Genomic DNA, 25,973 nt, shown 5'->3' with positions numbered 1-25,973 from the left:
GACACCTAGCACATAGTAAGTGCTCAATAAACCTTAGCTGTGAGCGAGTGGGCAGGTTTCTTTGTGCTCCTGAAGCCAGTTTGTTTAATGTTTTCAGCGAGCCAAGGATGTCTCTGCATTTATAGCTAATGTTAGTTACAGGTTGCTTCTTAAACCATATTGCTTCTAGGAAGCTGGGAGCCTTCCCAGTCTCTCTGCTTTGTGCTTCTCCTCTGCCCCTGTACCACTAATTCCCACGTCCTGTCTCTCTGTTTTTGCTGGTTTATATTCCAATTTCTCGGTGGTCAGAACACCCACACACAGTTGAATCCCTTGATAGATAAAATGTTCCTTGAGGGCAACTTTCTGATCTGTTCTTTCCCCTGCCAGCTCCCAGAGGAGCCAGGTCCTGAGGAGGTGTTTACTAACTGACTTTTTCTGACACTTCCATCCCAGGAAACTTCCCATTGACTTTATTAAGGAGTCACACACATGGGGATTCAGATGGCATCTTGCAAATCCAAAAGTGGGAACATGTGCTCTTCGGGGAAAAAAAATCTTATAGAAGGAAACAGAATTCTAGGTGCAGGTGTCTTTGGATACCATTCAGATTGTCTGCCTGTGTCTCCATACATGTCTAGGACCATATGCATTACATATGTTGTCTATTTTAAAATAAAACACTGCAGTGGTCCAGCTGTTCCAAATTCTGTTTCAAAGAACTTGTGGGTGCTTCCCAAGCAACACCATATAGTCATTCTTGCACGGCCCCAGTCTGTTCTTCTACAGTGTGGAACATTACAAAATAGATGCTCCTTGCAACTCCATTTCCCCCCCGTACAAACAATTGGAACTGGTTGATGAAAGAAAAAGAAAACTCCAATGCTGACGTTAGCAAGGGGAAAACAGCCCAAAGCAAAATATGAGAAAGTTACTTCCTGAATTCAGGACACCTTGGGATTGCTTCCTGTGCCAATGTTTCGCTTGTGTCAGGAGAATGAAAATGAATTTGAACACTAGGGTGAGCAAAACAGAATTAGGAGGGTATCGTGGCTGCTGAAATCTCCCGTGATGTTTGGATTATCTCTGGCTTTGGGAAATGTATACCAATGCTCTTTTTCACTAATATGTCATCGTCGTCTTCTTCTTTTTAAAGAAATCAAGGATTGACTGCATTTTAAGAACGACTTCAATCTTAACCTTTTCCAGACCTGGCTGAATAGTTCCTAAGCCTTCCTTAGTCTGCAAGGCTCCAAATGTCCTAAGAATTGGCTGTGTAATTTTATAGGCTCTGCAGGTAGGGCATAATTCAACACATCTTCCAAACAATGCTACTTGTTTTATTCTGGACTTAATTGCATAACGACTCTGAAGTCCTGTATAGCATGGGCATAGACAGGACTTCAGACTCACCTTGGATGAATAAAGTTGATATAGTACCTAAACCACATTAAGAAACTTAAAGTCTTATTAATGGTATCCATGACACAGAAGCAGGCTGATGGACACAAAGACTTATGGAAGGCAGGTACACTTTTGAGTGGAAACTCATCAACACTTTACCCCAAATTTACTCAGAAACAATTTTGGTTTAGCATTTAAGGAATGTTGGGAAAATACTGATTTCTAAAGTGATATGATGATGTGGATTTTATACTCCCATTTCATCTACTTCATTAAAATTCAAGTGATGTCACTAATTGATGGCCCTACTAGTTATGTTGTTCTTTAATTGATCATGACGTCTGGGTTTATTTCATGTGCGATATTGGTTTCCTTTTTCTTCCTTATAATGGGAAACATACAATTTTTTTCATGATCTCTTGTCTTAATAACAAGCATATTTATGTGATCTTGTTTAAGATATAAACTGTTCTAGGTAAGTTTGCAATAAGGTCTACCAGACAAATGGAATTTTCCTGGTGGGAATAATACAGCTTTCAAATTTTCATTTTATTGAGATTTTCATATTATTCTAACAGCTGAGGGAATGAGAACAAAAGGTCAAATCTCTTTTTATTTTTTAATATTACATTTTAGAACTTTTCATAGGCTAGGAAAAAAGAAATTCTGCTGTTGAAAATAATTATGATCCTACCATTAATAAATTGTCTGAGAGTCTCCTTTCTCTAATGAATCCCTTTTATAATAAGCTAGAGGTGCCACTTTATCACTGAAATGTGGAGCACAGTTATGGCTATTGTTACTTCTGATGGATGCTAGAGGCAAGAGAATAGCTAATGTGACTCTAAAGTCATTGTGAACCCAAACTGCAAATTAAAAGGTGACTTTGTATCTTTCTTATATGGAAAATGTGTGCTTGTCATATCTGCTTGACAGTGCAAGAGTGAATGTATGGTTTGGACAATAACGAGCAATGACAGTAGTCAACCTCATCAGAAGACATGAAATAAAGAAATGACAATGATTGATGGCAGCTGGCTGTTTACAGATTTTTCTAGAAGAGTTTTTCTTGGCATGATCAAGTAACCAGGGGATATTGTTCTCTGCCTGAGCTCTGCATAGCAAGCAGAAGAGTGGTCCTCCCACGCCTGCTGCCCTTGAGAAACAACTTATTCCTACATGGTCCCCTTGACTCAGTCAAGCTAACTTGCATGGCCAAGAGAGAATGGCTTTTCAGAGAAGCCACGTTGAGAGAAGGGCCACGTTGCATTTTGCAAAAATCTTGAATTTAAAATTACTATGGCAGTACACCCAAGGGTATAAACATGTGATGTTTATTTCAAGTTAATTGTTATAATTCTTTGTAAGACAGTTACTTTGAGTAAAATTCATAACAGAGATTTTGTCAATGATCTCAAAGTGAATAAGTAAATGATCTGTAATTTTCTGTATTTATTTGCTGTATTTATTACATTTTCAATTAATTTACAGAGTACTCCATGATGTCTTTACGTTCCCTGTGGCATGAGCAAAAATAAACTTTTTGTAGTTGGCTAATTAATAATTTATCTTACTGTAAATCACTATATGACATGAGTGTGCTCAGCTAATGAGTGAATAATACATTTAAAATGTGCCTGAAGTAGTTCACACAGAAATGAGCCTTCATTTAACATGGACTATGTAGATCATATCATGGTGTTTGGAAAATTTTTGACCTGATTTTGGGAGTCTATTTCTTTTTTAAAAAGTCATTTACTTTTGCAATGAGAAGGAAAATGATTTACAGTGTGGTTTGGGGTCATGCAAATTAATTTGATATTGAGTTAATTCTTTGATATTGCATTCCTGCAACGTAGCAACTGCAAGTTGACAATACAAGAAGATACAGCAAAACTCTCATGAGATAAAACTATAGAAAGGAATAAAGGCAAATGACTATTTGGAAATCTACTAGGATAGCAATGCGTTGTTGTGCAAATATATGTAAATTCGATCAGAACAGATTTCATTCAGTCATCTATTCACCCATCCTTTCTTTCATTCTTAAAAAAAAAAAGTATAGCAAAATCCTAAATTCCCGCTATGTTCACATTCTATGGTAAGCTTTTAAGATGCCTCATCAGACATTCAAAGTAAAGTTAAATTAAGTATCTGCTTGGAGTGGTGAAAAAAATCTGTCTGCTAGCCAGGGGTACATTTATGCAAAACAAAAGAAAAAAGAAAGAAAGGGGTAAAGAAAGCAAATTAAAGAAACAGAAAGAATTAGAAGAAAGTACTATTATTAAATGGGCAGGAGGAATGATATGACCTACAGTTTCTAAATCAGCATTCAGAATACTCAAGTACATATTTGCCTGCTCTCTTGACTGGTTTTTCTATTTCCTTCTAAGGTCAAGTCTTCCCTCAACACGGTAAGGCAGTTCACCCAAGGGTATAAACAGCTTTTCCCTATATGAATAAAGGAATTGTAGATTCTCTTTCATTAGTAACTCAAATAGAGAAGAAAAGTTTTTTCTATGTTTTAAAGTTTCTTTTTTCTCTTACAGGTGTATTTTAGAAAAATTAATACCAATACAAATGACGTCGAGAAAGCTATTGTTATCTTTGTCGTTGGGGGAGTAGCAGGGAGACATTCAAGACCAGAGGTCCAAACCCTCCACGGTATTTTGAGATCGTGAATCTGAAGTTTCTGTGAAAAAGCTACACGGACGCAAATCATGTAGTTAATTTCCTGTTTTTGTGTTATTATAGCTCTCCTTTCAAAATTAATCCTCTGTTGGGTCTTACTTAGAGCACACCCTCAAGTCAGGTAGAACGAACTCTTTAGTGTTCAAATAGTGCCTTTATTTTATTCATTGTATTCTGCAGTTTCTTGAAATCTTATTCAGTTAAGATCTTTGGGTGTCCCACCCCACCTTTCTATTTGTTAGGGTATCCATGGTTACCACCCCACAGGTACAGCTGACCATTCTCATCTTTGGAATGGGAGAGGAAAAACAACAACACATTATCGGAGTGCAAAATGATCTGTTTTCAGGCATTAAGCAGTCAGGTAGCTGTGAATTCCATGAAACAAAGGCATCATTTGCCATTTTGTTGTGATGCTAATTAATATTCTTGGAATAAAAAAAATAGGAGATGTTAATGGTTGGCTTTACTCAGAGGATCATTTGATGCCAATATGAAAGCCAAGGAGAGGAGGCAATTATGCACACATCACATGCATCCTAGTTTCAGTATGGAAGCTCACATTTCAAACCTAAGGTCAGGAAAATAACATGAAAAGTTTTACTACAAAATCTAGACATGAGGGAGATTTAAGAGGAGAGGGAGGAAGCACATTGCAGGTGTCAGATAATCTAGTCTGATTATCTGAGCTGTGCTAGCTATAGGGGAACACTTACCCTTCAGTCCAGCTAGAAGTTAGCAGGGTAAGAAGGAACAAACCAGAATAACATAAAGACTAGCAACAAGGCTCAGGAAAGCAGACAGGAGTTCTAACCTAGCAGCTAAAGTTCTTGGGTTTGAGCAAAGATTGAACAAGAAAACTTAAATGAAACAAAATAAAACAAAAACCAAAATCAACCCCCCCTCCCAAACCAACAGTAACCAAGACCCCACTAACTGTTGAAGACTGTTTGGGTGGTAGCAAAAATAGAACAATTCTCAAAAACATCCGACTCTGGGGATGTATGATGTGATTAACAGTTATTAGTTGAGAAACAGACAGTAAAATGAGACTCATCGCAAGTGATATTATCAAGTAATCATTGACCAAAGAGCAAAGCTTAAAATACCCCTTGCCCCCACTCCGAATGAGAAGGGAGGTACTGGTTTTTACTGTTCCTCTGACACAGACTGGACAGGAATCGCGTGTCTCCACGAGAGGCCACTTGGCATAGTAAATTGTGGCAACACTCAACAACAGATTTGAACATAGTTTCCAAGGTGAGCAACACTGGCCTTAAAAATTGGAAAATTGCAAGTATTTGTTTAAAAACATTGTACAGCTAGCCACTGACTTAATTTTTTTCAAGTTTCAACCAAAATAAAAGGGGGAAAATTAAATCAACAACAACACACACCAAAAAAACCACAAAAGAACAAAAAAGTTTTAAAGTTTGGTGGAACCCTCCCCAAATCATTGTAGAGTCACATACAAACTAATGAATAGCAGGATCTATTTTTTTCGGTTTTTACAATTCCATATAAATACTCCACTCCACTCTTTCTTAGACGTGTCTTTTCATTTTGAAATTGCAAAAAATAAAAACTGCACCCAGAAGTCTGTCAAACTGAATTTAGAAATACCCAAATAAACTCATAATTACTCCCGAGCTTCCCAAACTGTAAAATGTTCCATTCTCAAGTTTCCCCTTGAGCAGACAGCGACATGACAAGACTGGAGTGTTTATTTTTCTCTACCCGAAAAACCTCTCCCATTTTTCTGTAGCTTCCCTTTGCCAACTAAGACTAGGAAAGTGATTACAAAAGTTAACTCACTGAAATATTGTTCTTAAAAATCATTCACTAGCAAGAATGGCAAAGACTTCAAACAAATACTCGAAAGCAGGATTTGATGAAATGTGTACAAGACTAGGTATTTAACAATGACCCTTACCTTTTGGAAGTCAAGGAAACCTTTTTAAAATGCAATACTTGATTGTGTTTACTCTTTGTGTTACAGAACCCGTGACTGAATAGTTTATGATGTAGACTGAGAACCAACTATCAGTGAAGGATCAAAGTTTGGTGTTTATTACTATGTTGTGATTGTTTTTCATTTTTCTAGAACCTTGCTTTGTCGTGCCAGCTAACCAACTTGTCCCAGTTTGCCCAGGACCAAGGAATTTCTGGAGACAGAACTTTCAGCCTGAAACCAGGGAAGTCACGGGCAAACCTGGATAAGGTGGTAACTCTCAGTATGAATCAACCCTGTGAGTCTGACTGCTACCCACAAATGAGGCCTGATCTGTTTAATAGGGATAGTTTGAATTTAACAAATTAAATGCAGCTGTAAAGTAACTGTGACATAACCACCCTTCTGTAGCAGATTCCACTAAAAATTAGGATATACTCTCAAACCCCCAGACAGTTTTTGGTTGTTATGCATCACTAACTCAGTGACCCCCATGGAATGCAGAGCTCCTTGTTCCTTTTTTGATCTTTATCATTGGTTTTATATACACCTAACTCCAAGTAATTAGGTGCAGAAGGCTGGGTTGGTTAAAATTCTGACTGGATTCCTCTGCTAAATTATGGGAACAGAAGGCTCATTTGCTGGTACTTTGGTTGCAGTTTTTAGTAAGTGCCTAAACTAGCAATAGACAGAATCTGGAGTGGTACTGAGCCTCTGTTTCAGGAGTAGTAAAGTAACTATGGGATTACTGGGTTCAAAATTATTAGATTGAAGCTCCGGGTAAGAACTGTCATTTATTACAGGGTCAATGGTGTACAGTTGTGCAGATCGGGCACTGTACAACTCAGTAGGCACCATTCACATTTTTGCGTGAAAAGTGACTAATGAAGTGCACAGTCTGCATGGATGAAAATGGTAGCTTTTTGCTTGTAGAACCCGGTAGGTGTGGTAGGGCCTCACACTCTTTGGAGAACCCTTGTTTCTGAGCAGTGATTCAGGAGACAAGAGAGAAGGTGGTTTGACCACCAGGTACTGACAAATTTCAGAGGCATGAATTATCTCACTTTCTCACTCATCCCTCAGTCTACCTCCCAGGCTCTCTAGGGATGATATTACCCACCCCCCAAATTCTAACCCTTAGAATTTTGCTTTGGATGTCCCATTTAATACAAGTTCCCTGTGTCAACTAGGGTGGCAAAATACATCAAGCTGATGCGCACTCAATTAAATCTTCCTGCTGATGCCTAGTGTTCAGCATTCTAATTTCATTGCTGAATGAATCCTATCCACAGAGGGAAATCTAATCAAGAGCCCCTGTGTATTTCCATAAGGAGACCTCGTCCCCTCCTTACAACCTCCTTCAATGGTCTTCTTCTTCTTCTTTTTTTAAATAAGTGCTTGGTTTCCATTTATTTTTACTCCTGAATTTCTTCCTCTTTCCTATGCCAGTGAGGAAGAAGTTAGGCTAATCACAAATGAAGCAGTCATTTCTTGATCTGGGCAGATGATAGAACAGAAACACTGAAGGTAAGGTGAAATGACTTCAGAAGAAATTGAGATTCTTTGGAAATAAAATCAGTATTTTCCAAATACCACCTGAGATACATATTCTATGAGGTTGATTTGGATGGTGATTATAATTCGGAATTTTCCCCCCTTATGTACAGATAATTTCATTTCAGAGGAATAGAATAGGATGTGTTGTTTCTAAATTTATTAAAATGGAGCCTCTCAGGCAAGGTGAAAGGATGGATTCCATCACAGAGTGATTTTTAAAAACAAATAAATATTGGGGTATGCTTTGTCTCAACTCATGACTAAACCAACAGAAAGAGATGCTGCCTTCTCTCTTTATTGCTTTCAAGTAAACCTAAGGGTCCCAAATGTTAGAGAAATCAAGAAGAGCGTGGGGAAGTTGGTGGTGGTTATGGTCAGGAGGGCTGTCCCTTATCCCAAAGTCCTTCCTCAACCTCCTCCTCCTTCTTTCAGGGTTTTCTGCATGGAAACCCATGGTGATTGTGTGATTAGCCATGAGGAATGTATCTTCCTTTAAGAAACCATTAGTATTGGACAAGAATTTCTCGGAGCACCTGATGGAGAATATTTCTGATAGAGAGTATTTCTCCTCCAAAAAGAACTGTTTTTTCATAAGCAAGGGGGTTACAAGGTTTAAGAACATAGTCTTGTTAGAAATGGACATAGTGGTGGAATCCACTGGGGAGAGAATTCACCTCTAGTTAGTTGTGTTGCTGCAAAATCATTTGAATCATATGCACATTTTGCTTAAGAATAACAGGGAGAGACCATGAAGAAGCACTGAGATAAAGGTCAAGTTTCTGCTATGGGCTTTGCACTTGCTTCCCCATCTGGTATAGTTCTCTTTTCCGAAGTACATGTGGAGCTGACTTCCTATCATTTGGGCTTAAGTTCAGATCATCTCTCTCCACCCAGTCACCACTGCATTACATTCTTCATAGTTTCCAATGTCTACAACTATCTTATTTGCTTTTTGATTTGTGTGCTGGCTAGACTCCCCCATGAGGATGGAGGTATCCTGAGCATGGGGACCTCATCTGTCTTCCTCATCTGTATGTCTCATCACCCGGACAGTTGTCTCCGTGAACCAGACTGAGGGGGGCCCAGGCTCAAGTAAGGAATCATCATGACAATTGCTAAAAATGACTTGTACCTGAGTGACCCCTAACCGACCTGATATTCAGGGTAAGAGAGAAGTCTCTACTTAGGGTTAATGTTTGTAACTAAAATGAATTACTTGGTGCTGTACGTTTCCAGTGTTTCCACTTCCTTTGCTTTAATAACCGCCTCCAAGCATATGATGGATTTTACCTTGCCTCGTGTATCAGAAGTGTTTGGGAGGAAAACAAAAACAAAAACAAAAACAAAAACTATCCCAGATAGCAAAAAGTCATGGCAAAGGGGCAAGAAATTAAAATGGATGTGGAGGTAACAGGAGAAGCAGCTGGAAAATGAACCTGTTTTAAGGTTTGTTTAAACCTTTAAACAAGGCTGTTTAAAGAGATGGTTTCATTTTTGGGTCCTGGTATGTTTGCTCAGAATGGGATTTTAGGTACCATTTTTCGTTGTTGTTGTTTTTTGTTTTTTTTTCCACTGCATGTGATAATGTCATCATTTATTTTTAAATGGTTCTAAGTTGCAGATTTAAATTTACTTCAAATCAAGCCCTATTTTAAAATTACTTTTAATAGGAAGAAATGAGTCAAGGACATACATAACTTACTATATTTGAAGGACTCAAACAAATGCAAGTTTCGCTGTGAATTCCAAACTCTCACCAAAACAAAGAGATAAAAATCCACCTAAAATATATTTTCCTCTGTTTAGTCCTTGGGGGGGAAATGTCAAGTATTGCACTTTAAAATTACTTTCATCTAACACTTTGGTCCCAACAACCCCCCAACCCGAATTCATCTTTTTTTTTCAGCAAACATGTTTAATGAATCCTTAACACAAAAGCAACTAGATTTTCTAATTCAACTTTGGAAAATTTACTTTCCTCTACAGAGCTATTTTTAACAAATGGCATATTTACTTACAAAATTGGGAGATGGGGGCGTCCAGCTGAGGCACGTTCCCTCCCTTAGCATTGAGCTTCTGGACTTGGGTTGGGGGCACAGGCTTGTGTGACTGCCCAGTAGCCCGATACATGGCTTGGACCCACAAGATGCGATCTTGCTCGTCATCACTTGCAAATATCACGGTGTCTCCTTCTTTGACTGCATTGAAGAAGGCTCGGCCACCCTCTAAACCTGGAATACAAGGAAATAAACACTCCTAAGCTGAGCTGCCGTGTTCTCGGTGGAACCAAGGCCTGACAAAGGCCATTTCTGCTGCTTTTTCTTGGGCCAGAGAAGGGAGGAGCAATTTATCTGACTCTAGGATGGGAAGTCTGATACCCACTTGGCCACAGAGTAGAGCCATAATGTTAAACAGATATTCTGAGACTGGCTCTTGTCTTTTTCTTTGTCTGGCTGGGGACAGGAGTGTCAAGCAAGCTACCTACTGGTTGGGTAGATATCTGCCTATAAGTACACTACTATTTTTCTCGTCTTTAAAAACAAACAAACCACTACCACCAACAACAAAAACACCTCTTGACCCCACCTCTCCCTTTAGCTATGGTTCTATTGTTGTTCTCTTTACAATATAGGGGGAATCTCTACCAGGGCTTCTTAAATTTTAGTGCCCCTATGAATCCCAGGGGCATCTTGTTGGAATGCAGCTTCTGACTTGGTAGGTCTGGGGGAGAAGCCTGAGAACATGCATTTCTAACAAGCTCACGGAGGATGCAGATGGTGCTGGTCTAAGGACCACACTTATAGTAACAAGAGTCTCTCTCCTCCTACTATGCCCTAAAGTGTCTCCAATCAGGCTGCTGCCCCACGGAAACTTGTCAAGGTCATCAGTGACTTCCACACTGCTGAATCCAAAGGTCAGTTCAGAGTCTACATTTTACTCCATCTATGGACCTTATCAGCAGCATTTGCCAGTTGATTCTCTTTGAAACACTCTCTTCACTTGGTTCCAGGTCACCCAATTTCCTCCTCCCTCCCTGGCAGCTGCTTGTCAGTCTTGTTTGCTGGCTTCTCTTCCTCTTCCTAACTGTTAAATGTTGTAGCATCCTGGTATGTCCTTGGACCTCTTCTCCTCTTCCCCAGTGAGGCCATCCAGTCTTAAACATCATGAATCTGCTTATAGTCCCTACATTTCTATCTCCACCCTGGACCTCTCCTGTGAACTGCAGACCTGAACATCTAATGGTTTTCTTGACTCCTTCACATGGATATCCGATAGACACTCTAAGCTCATCATATCTAACACTGAACTCCTGGTCTTTCTCCCAAACTCCTCTCCACCTCAGTAAAGCTGAGCTCATCCCTCTAGCTGTGCAAGCCCTCAACCTTGGGGTCCTTTTGGACTCCTCACTTTCTCTCACTACCCACTTCCAGTGGAATTCTGATGGCTATACCTTCAGAACATTTTACCAGAATTCGATCCCTTCTTCTATTCCCAGTGTTTCCTGAATCTAGTCATGCTCAGCTCTCACCTAGACTATTTTAATGGTCTCCTATCTTATCTGCCCTGCCTCGTCCTCACTCTCTATAGGCGATTCTTAATGGTAGCCATAGTAATCAGTTTAGCTAGAGTCAAGTCATGCCACTCCTCTGCACAAAACCTGCCAGTCACTCCTCATTTCACTTAGAGGAAAAGTCTAGGTTCTGACAAGGCCTGCAAGGCCCCTTGGATTGACCCACCACTACTTCTATCCTTGTCTCCTCCTACTCTCTCCTTAGTGAATAAATGCACATACTTCCTGTTAGCCAGACTAATCTCTTGCTGTTCCTTGAACACCCCAGGTACATCCTTGATACTTTTGCTCTTGTTGTTTTCTGTGTCTAGAAAATGCTTCCTTCAGCTATCTGCAAGATTTGCATCATTACCTCCTTCATATCTTTGCTCAAATATCACAATCTTGTTGAGTCCCTCCCCGAACTTACTCCTCAGTCACCATCCCTCTTATCTCACTTATCACCTTCTAACAAGCTAAATAATTTACTTAACTTCATAAGGACAGGGAGTTTTTGTCTGTTTTGTTCACTGCTGTATCCCTAGTGCTTAGAATAGCGTATGGCATGTAGTAGATGTTTAGCAAATACCTGTTGAATGAATGAATGCTCTCAGACCTGCCTTTTCCCACAGGCAGCTCTTGAAGTTAAAATTTAGAGAGAGGTAGGTGAAGGCCTATTTGGGCTCAGGCCACAGCGACATTGTGTCTGTCAACATATTCCAAAAGATTGTATTTTAGGGTCACTGGGTATTCTCTGGCTGGAAATAAAGCTTCCTGTCTTCATTGGGTTCCTCATCATCCATCCAGTTATCAGTTTAATACTGAGAGGAGAATGAGCAGAGTGAATAGCACCCCAAATTTCCATCAAGGCCCTGTCACTAGCTGGCTTGACACTTGGCGCCAGAAAAGATTTCTGGTGACACTAAGACTTCTCCATGGTGCCGGTGATGTTAACTCAGGTGTTTATTCCATAGAGTGGGCATGTGTTGGGAATTCTGTACTTAGAGTTGCCAGGGACTCTAGAACAATCAATAGCTACTTCTTCACGTGGAGGGTTTAGTGCTATAGCATTTTTAACAAAAGCTTTTTGGTAGTTAGGATTATGCGAGAGTATTTTGCCTAATTCTTTATGGAGGGTTTTTAAACGTGTGGTTTGGATGGCATGATATGATACACAGGTAGCAAGCAGGGAAAACCTGATGAGATGCATAAGAAGAAGGCAAAGCTGGAAGGGAAAGGAAGAAGAGCTTTGAGGGATGGTTTAAGCCCTGAAAAGTGAACAGGAAGGAGCTAAAAGGAAGAGTGAGTCAACAGACCTTCTGCAGCCCAGCCTCATGGTAACTTTTGGGATAAGCCACTTTGATATTATTGTTGAATGCCAGGCTCACCATCACTGGAGGCAACTAGCCCCTGCCCCACTCCCCACCCTCCAGGGCCTGCAGCTGGGGGTGCGGATGCTGCGTTCCTCGAGCTACTGTCAGGGTTGCTTTGGAGAGTGGAGAGGTCGAGGTAGAAAGATACTAAGCAGTTTTCAGATTTTTATTTGATCCTCCCAATGGTGCTATGAAGTCAGTACTATTATCCCCACTTTATAAATGAGGAAACAATCATAGAGAAGGCTATGACTAGAAGGGGATGAACACAAAGCAAGGTTGTAAGCATCGGAGCTGGGCTTCTAACCCCACGGTCTGGCTCCAGAGCTAACTGGACCCCTCGTGCTGTTCGGCCGCAAAGCTAAAGAGCAGGGCCTGGCACACAGCGAAAGCACTCTGAGAATTACTTGTTAACAACAGAATGAAGCCTGATTGTGGCATGACTAGGAAACAAGGAGAAATATCTAAAGCGGCAGAAGCCAGGGCAATGACAGCCATGGAGAGCAACAGAGCTTTTTCAGACAGCATGGGAGACCAAGGGCACCCCGGTGAAAGCAAGGAGGGAGCAGAGCACTGCAGCTGAAAGAAAACCAAGGGAGGAGAAAGCAAAGTGAACATCGACACATGCTCCAAGGCAGGAGAGGTTTCGACAGGGCAGTGATTCCTGGGGACTGGATTTGTAGACCGTGATGGGTGACAGGACGTGGGCTCCTCATGGGGGACGTGGAGCACAGCCCCACAGGTACCGATCTGTCAAGCACAAGAAGACACATCTGCGAAAGGACAGAGGGAGACCAGGCGGGGAGTGGTGGCTGGCTCCCTGTGGGGCTGAAGGGGGGACTGCTGTTCCAGTAACCTGCCGGATGGACACAGTCTATTTATGATGGGAATGCTAAGGCTTAATGTAGTTGTTTAAACTGTGCTGTTGGATTATTCTGAATATCTTTTTATTTAGACTGAATGACTTAATCTAATAGGACTTGAGAGATTACTGTCCACTCTCCCAACCACACCCAGGGAAACTGAAAGTGAAGCATTTTCACTTTTAGCTTAAAATGAGTAGCCTGGATATCAAATTCACATACAATTATTTACCAATTCCCCAAATATTTCAAAGATTCTAAACAGGTAGGGTTGATTTGGCTCACAGGCTTGTGTCTGGGTGCCCATTTCGATCCAGGCTGCTACAGAGGCAAGAACACGCACGCTTGCAAGGCTACCTACCCCATAAACAATTTCCACCTGTTGGTTCCACTGACCTCCTGCAGAAAGCCAAGAGTGCGAGAGACAGGGGGGACTCAGAAGTACTTCCTGTGTGCACACTCACCCGTCGGGAGAGTTGAGGAGATTTTCGAATCTCTGAGGACCGTGGCTAAGGTGTGCCTCACTGCCGTCTCCAGCTGGCAAATGTGACTGTGCACAGGGATCCTCAACAGTGCTTATTTAAATATGAGCATCCTGCCCTCCTCCCTTCTGGTTCATAGGTTAGGCATGGGGCCCAGGAGTTAAAGCACTCTTTAAGAAATTCTAAGTTAGACTTCTTACGACAATTGGGAGTATTAAAACTCCATTTTCAAGCAAACATTTGGAAATAAATAGGACTTGGCACATGGAAGATCAGAAAATAAGTTGCTTATTATTCTCGAGAACATAATCAATTTACTTTCCATTTACATCTTTGGTAAAGGAATTTAAAAATTATATCCCATGAGACTGATGTGTAAAAAAGAAGAGAGGCTTTTATAATGTATGTGCACAGTTAACTTTTGCATGTATGTAGAACAGCTTTCTCTCCGCTCCTGCGCTCCCCATTGTGGGAAGAGAATTCTGCTTTCCCATGATAAAATAACAATTCTACTTTGCTCTAGCAGTACACGTAGCTATGCTTTACAGCAAGTGCCAAAGAATGACGTGGGTGAGACCCTGAGTTCCAGCTCTTTCTTTCTTTACAAAATGGGAAGATAATCCTGGTCCTGTCTCCTTGGTGGAATTGTGGTCAGGTCCAAATGCANNNGTGTAGGGGAAAGGAGCTGGGAAATGGCTTAGAAGAAATTACTGTCTGAAGATGCTATGGCATTTCCTTCTCATATGGGCCCTTTTGCCTCCCACTTTAAAATGCAGGTCTTTGGAAAGTTGGAATCTATTTTTCTGAACGGAACCCAATGGTTTGAGAAGAACGCAGACTATTGCAGAAACCTGTGAGGGCTGGTTTCTTAATGCAGGAGTCACATACTTTCAGTGAGATGTTGCATGAAATTGTTTCGAACTCATAGGCTCTATTCAGTATGATGAGTTCCAGGCAGAGCCTTTAATGCTCGCCTTACATGGTCAGCTCTGTATCATGCTCTGGCTGGAAACAAATCACCAAGCGGAGAGATGGGGGCTGGTCCAAATCACTAAGGGTTGGGGCTCTGAAGGTGCTAATTTTCCTAAGCAGACTGGGCCCAAGGCCTTCCCTGCCACACCTTTTCAGGTTAACATTCCATCTTTTCTCAAACTCTGTTTTTCTTTTATGTGTATTTTGTTGCATGTGGAAGAGCAATATGGGAGTAGAAAAAAAGGTTTTGGGCCAAATAATGCAGTATGGTTGGAAATGCTTCCCTTGTACAGATTTGGCATAAAAATAAACTTCTCTGGGAGAGGGCTGTTGGTGCTTGTTGTTCATTAATATGCTGAAATGATTTCGCACCCCCCCCCCATTTTGAAGGTTCTTTGAGGCTGATTTTTATTCATTTTTTTTTTCCCGGGAGAAAGATAAAATGGGTGGGGGGAAGAGGTGTGAGGGGGCAGGATGTAGAACTTATGAGAAATACTACCATTTGTGTGGTTCTTTTAGTTACATAAGGCTTAGGAGCTTGGATGCCTATGCTTGTGGATTGGTGTCTTCCTAGGAAAGAAGACATTTAGGGAGAGTGTTCCTTTCCAGTGCCATCAGCTAACCTTGACTTGTAGTTAGCAGATACAGATGTACAGGACAGGCTCACTTAGACTCGGAGACACAACACCTGCTAAGCCCACACATCCCTGGTGAAAAACCACACGCACTAACATACACACGTGCACATGGTCCATAGTACACACAGAAGACTCCTCTTTCAGTAATTTTTTTTTTTTTAGCATTCTAGGTGGAGCACATATTTGATGTGGGCACAGCTAGGTAAAAGAAAAAGGTATTACATTTTCTTTTTGGTTTTATGAGGATCCCTTGAGTCAAACCAAAGCCCTTGACTGGGATGGCATTCATTGAACCAGATGGAAACTCTGTAAGTCCAGGGACTGTGGCTGTCCCAATCACCTGTGACTTAGTCACTCAGCTTAGTGCCTAGCATGGAGGAAGGGCCCAGGAAATATTAGTTGACCCATGACTTGTGCCAGGGGAAGTTCCAGGGTTCATAGCCTAGAGGATAGGTGGGTACCTGGCTGGGGGTCGGTGTAGTCCACAGTGTAGCCATCCAGTTGTAGAAGTTCCTGAGGCTCTGCTTTTTTCTCCCGATAACTGCACATGGCAAATGTGTACTGACTGACCTGGGAAGGAAAAGCACAGACGGTAAGTTTGCTACCCTAGGGCCCATCCTCCCTGAAGAAATCCTTTCCAGTCAACCATGTCCTTGTCCCTGAGGCCCTGCACTTAATAGCTGCGTTCCAGTTGAGTTTTGCTACCTCCTTGCTGTGTGACTTAGCGCAAGTTACTAAGCCTCTCTGGTCCTTTAGCCCCTCATGTCTGAGAACTGACCTCCTCACTGGCTTATTGTGAGAACTGAATGAGTTCACATGTGGCATGCACTTGGGATTTGTTCTTGGCACTAAGTAAGTGCTTGGTAAAAGCTAGTGGCAATTATTATTGTTGTTATTTTAATTGGCTAAGCCATTCTTTGTAGGTCAAAACTGGTTAAATAGTGGCAATTTGGTAGGTTTTACCTAATATAACCATGGCCCTGGCCAAGACGGCCATGTTCCCACAGGCCTTTTGGTTTGCAATTAGGGACCAGACACCCGTTTATAAATGCCCAGTGATTTTTAGTTACCATTTTATTTTCTGCAAGCCAAGTCTCAGCATCAAGCCACCCATTCTGTTTCCCCTCTCCCCTTCTCCTACGGAAGGAGTGCTTTCGGTTGCTTTGAGAAGTCTTCCTTGACTCTCAGACAAGTGCAGGAGTGACACGCTGTCACAAGCAATGAGCGCTCCATCGCTGGGTGCCAGTCACAGTTGAGCCATCCTCAGCCCCCGATGGCATGGCCACTGTCCCTGTGCAGCCCTCACTGCCAACACAGGCATCCCTGCGGGCGCTCCACAGCTGCAGGCCGGCCTTTGGGACCCTGTCGCCACAGTGTATGCACACCCAGCATGGATCCTTCGCATTCCTACATCTGGTTCATCTGCAAGGAGCCCCTGGGAGAGTGAGCATCCTTTGGGGTTTAGGCTAAAAGCTCGTGGGCATGTTTACCATCCACCATGTCACATGTCTTGGAGAAGGGAGTGCCACATCCCTTATCTCTTTAGTTCCCTTTATTAAGAGAGACATTTTCTAAGCGAACTTTGATCCCTACTGGGGACATTTTTAGCCTCCTCCATGGTGAGATGTCTTTTTGTTTTTTTTCTTTAAATGGCATTAAGAAATTGGTGATTTCAAACTCTGCACCCATCTCCCACATCCTCTGAGGCCTGCTGTTCCTAATGGCAGATAAAGGGGAATGATTGGTGTATCTACTGCTGCCCTCTGTCGGTTCCTGGTGACAACTTTCTTCGTAATGTGTGGGATCTGCAGAACCGGCTCCTTACAGTGCAAGGCCTGGAGGGACTTCGGGGAAACAGAAGGCCAGATCGCGAAGAATATTTTCATAAGTGGACGTGTATTGTTTTTTGTAATAAGCAGAATAACCAATAGCATCCTCTTCTCCTAAAAAGGAGAGTTAGGAGTGCACATTGGCCAGGGGTCCCGTCCCAGCTCTGACAAGTCTCAGAGTCCATGTCTGTATTTTACGTGCATCTTCCTGTTGCTGGGGGATTAACTGAGCAACGAAGGGCTTCACATACCACGTACGGCAATCACAGAGCACATGCTCAACATGTGCATTTAAATAAGCAGCTTCCTTGCATTAAGCGCCAGCATTCTACTATGGAGTAGCTGAGTAGGTATATTTCCCTACTAGATTATAAATCCTTTGAAGGTAAGCCTAGGGAGTCATACATCTTCATTATATTTCCCTCCTTATAAGCAAAATCTACCATATAAAGGGCATTTACTCTGAGTCTGATTGGTTCTAGAAAGTATGTATACTCTAATAAAGAGGGTTTTTCCTTCAAAATTTACATATGTTATTCTAAGCACAGCACCAGGCCTCTCCCACTCATTACTGGTCCAAATAACTAATCTCCCAGGTCCCCAGTGTGGCAGTGGTCACACTTATTGCTGGAATCTTTCTGTGGTGATTTTTACCTGTCTCTGGCAACACGAGAGATGATGTAGTTTCATAATGGGATGATTAGCCAGAGAGTTGCAGACACTAAGTTGAGATCAGAAAAATATCACAACAGAAGGGTGTTATTTCAAGATTTGTGCATTTACTATTGCTACACGCTTTGGGCTTTTAGATTTTTCTGTTCCAGTTCAGGCGCTTGCTTCCTGGAGTGCTGTACCCTGCTGCCCTCTTCTGGTAATATGGCGGAAGCTGTCCTGACAAACTTCGGGCTCACATAAACGAATTGGTTTCAGAAGCATTTTCATTGGGGATTTGGTGACTTTCTTTAGGAAATAAAGGGAGGGAGAAGAAATTCTAATTATTGCAGATTTCAGGGGGAATCTCAGTTTTTCTGGAGTGCTTGAAGGGTGGAGGAATAGTCAAAGGGTTGGGAACTTTTTTATTTTTTTTAAAGCTTCTACAAGACATCACTAAGTGAATGAAATGAATGTTTCTCTGCCACAGTAAAATTCTCTTTGAACTGCATTTTGATAAGAAGTTGATGAGATGGTGAGCGCTATTGTAATGACGGCATAGAAGAAACTAGAATACATGTCAGAAGTCAGAGAGTTGGCCACCGCTGCCAGAGAGGCTGGCCTAGAACAACAGAAAACGGAGATCTCATGATCTCACATGACCAGCAGACATCTGACAGTGCCCTTTGGAGAGAAGGGCAAAAGAACTGCAGTGTTTACATCTTTGGGATTTTTGGCCGGTGGTACCTTCATATGGAATCACGGGATCAGATGGGCTGCTGGGACTTCTGAGGGTATAGGCTTCAAGGTTTGTGTAAAAAGACTGGACCTCCCACACACCCTCAGCTTGTTTTCAGGCACTATTTGAACTACCTTATTTTCAGACACTATTGTTAATAGTGCTTCTTAAAGAGTGGACTGAGGCCATTTTCATTAGCGTGTATGTATGGGAGGGTGGGGGAAAGGATATAAAGATGCAGATTCTATAAGTTGGAACAATAGAATCTCAGGTCAGGGTGAGTCTCAGGGACTGTTTTTTTTTTTTTTTTTTTCATTATTGCTCTAGATATTTCTTAAAGCACACTAAAGCTTGAGAACCATTGCTTTAACATATAGGAACTGTCCAGAAACTTTCAGGTTGTCCCTGAGTTTCAATTAGATTTAACAACTACAGCCCAGATAGGAGATGAAAGGGTCAGTGCTTTCTGATCCCCTGACTCTCCCTTCTCCTTCCTCCCACCACCCCCGGGGAAGACTGAAGTACTTGCACATACAGTGAATGATATAATGTATTTGTCTAAACCCCCTCTCTTTGCCTTTACCATCACTCCTTATAAATGCTTCAGCTGTCATTTTTTCTGAACCCTGGTCACTAGCCCAAAGTTCACATACACCCATTTTAGAAGAGTTCTTTCTTTATGGTACATGCACTCATTTAGCACATACTTAGATATTGTGTCTGGTGCTGGAATATAAAGATGCACAAAATCAGATGTAATTTCTGCTCTCCTGTCTACTGTGAAGGCAGACATTAATCACATTACCTCAGAAATGAGTAACTTTAATGGGGACAGGTATAAAAGGAGATATATGATACTGTAAGAACTTGGGGATTTGGTCTACTTGGGTGGCCAGGGAAAGTTTGCGTGAGGAAGCATTGACTGATTGAGCCAAGATCTGAGGATGGAGAAATTTGATGATGTGAAGAACAGAATTCCCGGGACCAAGGACCATTTTTCAAAATTAAATTAAATTTTATTTTATTTTATGATGCTTAACTTCCTTTTTAAAACACATTTTATAAGTAATCTCTACGCCCAGCATAGGGCTCAAACTAACAACCCTAGATCAAGAGTGGCAGGCTCTATGGAATGAGTCAGCCAGGAGCCCAAGACCATCTTTAATGTGATTTGGTTGTAAATGAAGGGTCACAGAGTTTAAAATCCTAGACTCCTGATTGACATTAACACGAAGGCCACTTGGTGGAGTAGAGGGAGAATAGGTTTTGGAGTTATACAGACCTGTATTTGATTCTCAGATCCCTTATTTTCTAGGTGTGTGGCCTGGCCCAATTCAGTTAACTACTGGGACTCAGTTCCATTATCTTTAAATCAAGATGTTGGTAATAATTGTGGAAGACTTCTTTGATTTGAATACAGAGCATTCATTTCCCCGGTAGCTGAATCTTAATTTTACTTGGGCAATCACCACCTTCCCCACTTTCAGCCCATTATATAGTATAGTGCTAATTGAGCCTTGTGGGGAGGTAGGGAGGGTGAGACACATGGCCCAGGCCTAGCCAATCAGCATCACATCTCCTTGGCTGCAGTGATTGGAGCAGGGATGGGCACATGACCACACTGGGCCAATGAAAGATCAATTAGGGGATATGCTCAAACCACAGAGAATGAAAAGCTTTCTTTCCTCTGGGGGTGCTAAACTGTCGTAAATCTTGACCCTCCCTATTCCGCTACGTGGAGAGATGTTGCTTGAGGGTGGTGCCAGCTCATCGGAGAGCACAGTCAAGAGATGGTATCGATAGAGTCAAAGTCTTGACGGCTGTGTTTGAGACCTGGGCTACCCATGCCCGAAGACTCTTTATTCAACTGCTAATTTAATTAACTAACCAATACAGTTCTTCCCCTTTTATAACCTGAGTTAGTTGCGGTTGATTGTTGTCATTTGCAACCAGAATAAAAACAGAAATGCCCTTTGAGGCAATGTATGTTTGGGTGGAAAAAATAGACATTCATTCAGAGAGTTATAAATCACTCAACTACTTATACGTTTTACAATTCATTGGGGGGGGGTTAAGTTATTTTAATATGGTTTCCTGGGTGACAACTGCTATATTCCAAGGCATTTTACATTATCTGACAATATTTTATTCAGATTTAGTGATTTTTCTGAAAGCTGGAGCAGTCAGAGTTTTTAGTCTTTACATTATTTCTAGAGAATCAGAAATAGGATATGGATTTAGGATATTGGTTCTATCTGATGCAAGGTAATCGAGTTCTAGAACATTGTATATGCATAAAAGTCTTTGGGGACCAGTTCCACCTGAGTGCTTGGAATCATGGAAAGCCTTTGGAGTCAGAAGACCTACGTTAGGTTTCACTTTGGCTGCCTATTAGCTGTTGACCATGGGCAAATCACTTAGCCATTCTGAGCCTCACTTTCCTCAAATATGAAATGGCATAAGACTTGTCCTCACTGTAGTGCAGAAAGTTTGTAAAGACCAATCTGATGAACACTTTATAAAGTCTAAGAGACCATATAAATATAACCAATTGCTAGCATCATCAGAAGAGACACAGAATATTATGGTTTGTATGGTTCTAAAAGAGGGAAAAAAGGCTCAGAAATACTTTGGATGAAGACCAATCAAAAACTGATTTTAACCAGAAGTCTTTTGGGCATAGAGTAAAAATATTTTATTTTATTTTTTAATTTATTTTACTGATTACAAATATTTTTAAAATAAAAAGATCATAGTAAGGAGACTTTCTAGCCTGGACTGGATGATGAGTTGTCTGCTTTCATTCCTCCCTTATACACCCAAAGTGGGGAGCTCTAGGTAGAGCGGTATGGAATTGGCACCCTCATTATTAGCATTGGTTTGGTCAGAGTTCCTAACAATGGTAATCGGTGTTTACCAAGGCATCTAGGGTTTAGAATGAATTTACCAGCAATTTCTTGATTTGGGGTGCTGAGGACCCATTTCCCCTTAATCCCTGAGTTAGAGTTTGCAGCCATGTTTTGGGGGCATTTACTGGAATGTAAAGGAACATGGCTGAAGAAGCTTTGTTATGTCATTTGCATATAATCATGTGTGTAGCTAGTCTGGTGCTCAGCTCCATGGGAGGCATAAACTCTGAAAGTGTGTGGTCTAAAGGGGATGGAGCCTTCACTTTAAAAAGGACAATGACCACAGAGCCAATATTTCTCTAAAGATAACTTTGGACAACCTGCATCAGTATCTCCTGGTGTACTTGTGAAACAAACAGATTCCGTGGCCTCATGCCAGACCTCCTGCATCAGAATCTTCTGGATGGTGTACTGGGATGTGGATTTTAAATAGTACCCAGTGAAGTGGTCCAGGCCCATACTTGGAGAACACCATCTCATTGCATAGGAACACTTAAGTCTCTGCACAGAAATACCCCTCAACTGCATCATTTCTTCCACACCTGGGTGGGGGGGCAGACTCCAGCCACATACATAATGATGTTAGCCCCAATCTTTAAAAATGGGAATGGCTGTTTCAGTTCAAAACCCCTCAGAGGATTCCTCTGTCCCTGGCTAGTAGGAAGTCCATTTACAACCTATCTTTTGGTTCCCCCAAGGTAGTAGCACTAAGAGGAATTCTCACGTAGGGAGAATTTTAACAGCTCCACATGACAGCCAAAATGTAGACTCTGTGTGCTTGTCTGTGTGTGTGGTGGAGGGGGAGAGCTGGGGGTGGGAGGGGAGATGATCTTAAGGAGACTAGTGTTGGATGTGTTCTCTTCCTCTTAGGTTCTTCAAACTATTTTCCTTGTATTAAATTTAATGAAATTCATAACTGTGTTGGAAATTATGTCTTGCAAACTCTCTATAAAATATAAACACTTCCCAAGACCTAATGTCTGAGTAGAGAGAAATAAACATTCAGTAAGTCACTTGGGTAGATATGCTGCTTCTGTGTGGCTTGTGCACTGGGCTCTGCAGAGCTTGCTCCGAGGCTACCTGGGGACTCGGGGAGCAGGCTGAGGGGAGGCTGCTTCCCTGCCCAGCTCCTTCACCCTTCCCCACATTTGGCCCGAGTGGTGCTCCTGGTTTCACTTCTGCATTTTGAGTTTCAGTGGAAGGGTCTCGTGGCTAAAAAGGAACTGGTCCTCATTTGCCCATATGACTGGTATCACTTCATGCGGCTCTTGTTTGCTAATTGTCATCGCTCGTTCTGTCATCCTTCTCTTCAAGCAACCCGAGAGGTTTTGCTTCCCCTGAACTGGGCCAGAATTGGTGACCTTGAACTTCTCTCTTGCAACTATGGTGGCACTGGGGTTGTTTCAAAGGGGATGAGTTTTTTGGTTATCATTGTGATAAAGCACCTGTAAATGTGATCACTTAAACCACGGAGAAGACAAAATGGGAAGAATCCAAAACAATGCAGTATTTTCTACAGAGAACCAAACTGCTTTAGACATTGTTGTGGTGAGCAAGGCCTTGTGACGGTGGGCCGTCCTGTCCCCTCTGAAGACCACAGAGGTTGTTAAGCGAGGAATCTAAGTTGAAACAGAAGGTTAAATTTGGAGGATCAATGTCCCCAGCACACCTTGTGGCTACTGAAAGTTGAGAATCCCATGTAAATGACACATATTAAAATCCTGAAATTGTTCCTTCCTGCTCTCTGGGACCGATGCTGAGCTTCAGAGGGGCTATGCCTGGCCTTTGCGGATTTTCACAAGGGAGCACAGAACTTGCTTTTTAGCAACTGTACAATTCACATCTTCCTGTGGTAGAAGGCTTGGTGAGAAGGCCATGATGCCTAAAACAACCATTCTCTCCTCTTCAGTTCAGGACAGATTGTACAGACATGGCTCCACTGATATTTTTGGCACATTTCCTCCTGTTTTTTTCCTGAAGAGTTTTTTCTTCCCCCCCTGAAATCTCTTGCAAAGTAAAAGGTCACCTATTTCTCTTAGGTACTTTGTCACTTCAAAGACTTTCAGAGCAAAGTCGTGTGTCCCGTGGAACAGTGACTGGCTACCTCAGAGTGGCAGGGAAGACTCCATGTCAAGGTGAGAGGGCCCCTTGTCCTGCTTCCTCTGGGAAACTGTCACCAGCCACTCTCCAGGCAATACGATCTTTCCTTTCTCAGAACCACCTGAAGTCCAGCCTGGGTCCTTCTTCTCTCTCTTCTTTTTCCTTCTTTCTTCCACCAAACATTTCCTGGGCCAGGTACGGAGCTTGAGATGTGTACGTGTGTGGTGGGCGAAAGAGGAAGGGACATAAAGACGAATCGGAAACCGAACTGGCTCTGCAACAGCATACAGTCTACTGGAAGAGGCCAGACGACTCCCAGGTGATGCCAAGACAGGCTGCTGTGCCCAGTGAGATGCACTGGAGGGGGAGAATCTTGCATAATCCTGCACTGCCTCTTTTAATGCATTTTTGTCTTTCTGGTTATAATGCACTCTCTTTAGAGGGGACACCAGCTGTTTTTGCCCGCCCAGCAGCCATTTTTCTTTTTTGGTAATGGCATCCTGATTTTGTACTGGAGACATCCCAGTGGGACTGAATCAAAGTGCCATGGCCTGCCCCTGCTAAAAGTTGCGTGTGTGACCCAAGCTGAACAAATCTCTCCCTCATATTTGGCCCTCCAGTGGAGATGCAAGGATAGACAATGGTCAGAGCCAATTCTGTCTTCTGATCACATCGATGACATTGGCCATGGTTCCCTCCACCTGGATTTCTGGAACCTACTCTGAGTCCTGTAGTAAGGACAGGCCATTCAGCTCCTTCAACAATCCTATAAACTACCTCGAGAGTTTTGTAATACATTATTATTAATACCTTTATTAGGTTAGGTCTGTTTCTGCTGTTTGCATATATAAAGCACTCTAACAGATACCCTGGAAGTGAGAGATCAGGCCCCATAGTTCTTCTCTATGACCTACCAATGTGCCCTACACGAAGTAGCTGCTCAATATATACTGGTCCGTTGATAGTTTGAGGAAATGTATCTCAGGATGAAATGTCCTCTACTGCCTACCCATGGATTATTTAGGGGTTTGGGCACAATTCCAAAGTTTCCCTTGGGCTCATTTATTCTCAGGTTTTGTTGTACCCCATAGCAATCATGAAAGCAAAGATGACCTCTTGCTTATAGTCAGAGGGACGCATTTTGCCTTAGTGGCACAGCAGACACTTGACTAGATCTACAGAGAGTCTAGTCTTAGAAGGTCAGGGTGGTAGAACTTTCAAGGCCATTAGACCTAAGAGGCAGTTGTTTCATAATGAGGTTTTAGAATTGGAATTGTCCTAAATACTAGTCAATGCTTATAGTTAACACAGTAACCCAGTGCACAAACCACACTAAACTACAAGTTGACTCGCTTTGTGGCATCTCCTAGAATACAGCATATATTAATTTTTTATATGCCTTGGTGGAACCTGGAAATTGAAAAGGGGCAATGGCAAATTTCCTTGTAAACTGAAAAATCCTTATGCAAGAAGCAAATGAACCAAATTTTAAAAAGGCAGGGGAGATTATCAAGGACAAGGATCACTATTTCTGGAAATTTTTTCTTAAATAGACAAGAAAGCAAAGGTACTATTTATATATTACTCATGTATTATTAATACTGGTATCTGCATCTCCATCTGTATCTATATACAGATAGATGTTCCTTGCTGTATGGTTAATAATACTCCCAATTGGGGAAGCCCACAAGTCCTCCAAAAAGGGAAATTCTACAGGTATTCGAGCCAGAGCTACATATACAAACACGGAAAAGTATCTACAGTGATTTATGTTAAAAAACAAAAACAAAAACAAAAACCAAAAAGTGAGTGGCAGGATAACACAAAGAGCTTAGTTATATAGTAAAAAAAAAAAAAAAAAAAAAGAGTCTATCTGGAAAGATACATTCCAGACTGTTAAACATAATTATAGGAGGTCAGTTAAGACTTCTGGAAGCCCCATGCACCGGGGAGAGTAGAGAGCTCCCCCACAGGGAATTCAATATCAAAATACTAAATAGTAAAATAGATGCCAAAAGTCTAAGTAAATTCTGACCTTTCTCATAATGAGTGTCTTAGTACTTTTAGAAACAGCAAATTCTGCTAAAACAGTGTCAGTGTTCCTAGTGCTCCACCCGGGCATGTGCTTGCTTTCTCCCCGGGGTCCTCCATCCCTGGCAGCATGGCAGTCCACTTCTCCTACTTATCTTAGGTGCTCCTGTATTCTTAGACTTTTAAAAGAATGAGCCATTAATTTTTAAAAATTTAAAGTGATATAGAAATAGGGAAAAGGAGCACAAGGGAGG

General features: G+C 41.8%; 1 protein-coding gene across 2 annotated transcripts in view; it reads right to left on the bottom strand.

Annotated features, from left to right (window-relative positions):
* CADPS (calcium dependent secretion activator) overlaps positions 1 to 25,973 on the bottom strand; it is a 355,693-nt gene that overhangs the window by 141,696 nt on the left and 188,024 nt on the right. For both annotated transcript variants that reach the window (XM_040628597.1, XM_040628596.1), the window contains exons 9-10: positions 15,922 to 16,030; positions 9,601 to 9,813 (exon numbers count right to left, since the gene is read on the bottom strand). In XM_040628597.1, coding sequence (XP_040484531.1) covers positions 9,601 to 9,813; positions 15,922 to 16,030 — 322 coding nt within the window. The remainder of the gene's footprint in view (positions 1 to 9,600; positions 9,814 to 15,921; positions 16,031 to 25,973) is intronic.

The sequence above is a fragment of the Ursus maritimus genome, unplaced genomic scaffold (assembly GCF_017311325.1).
Source record: "Ursus maritimus isolate PB19 unplaced genomic scaffold, ASM1731132v1 scaffold_14, whole genome shotgun sequence".
In the NCBI taxonomy this organism is placed as follows: Eukaryota; Metazoa; Chordata; class Mammalia; order Carnivora; family Ursidae; genus Ursus; species Ursus maritimus.
Note: the sequence above shows the minus strand (reverse complement) of the source record. Positions and strands in the feature narration are given on the sequence as shown.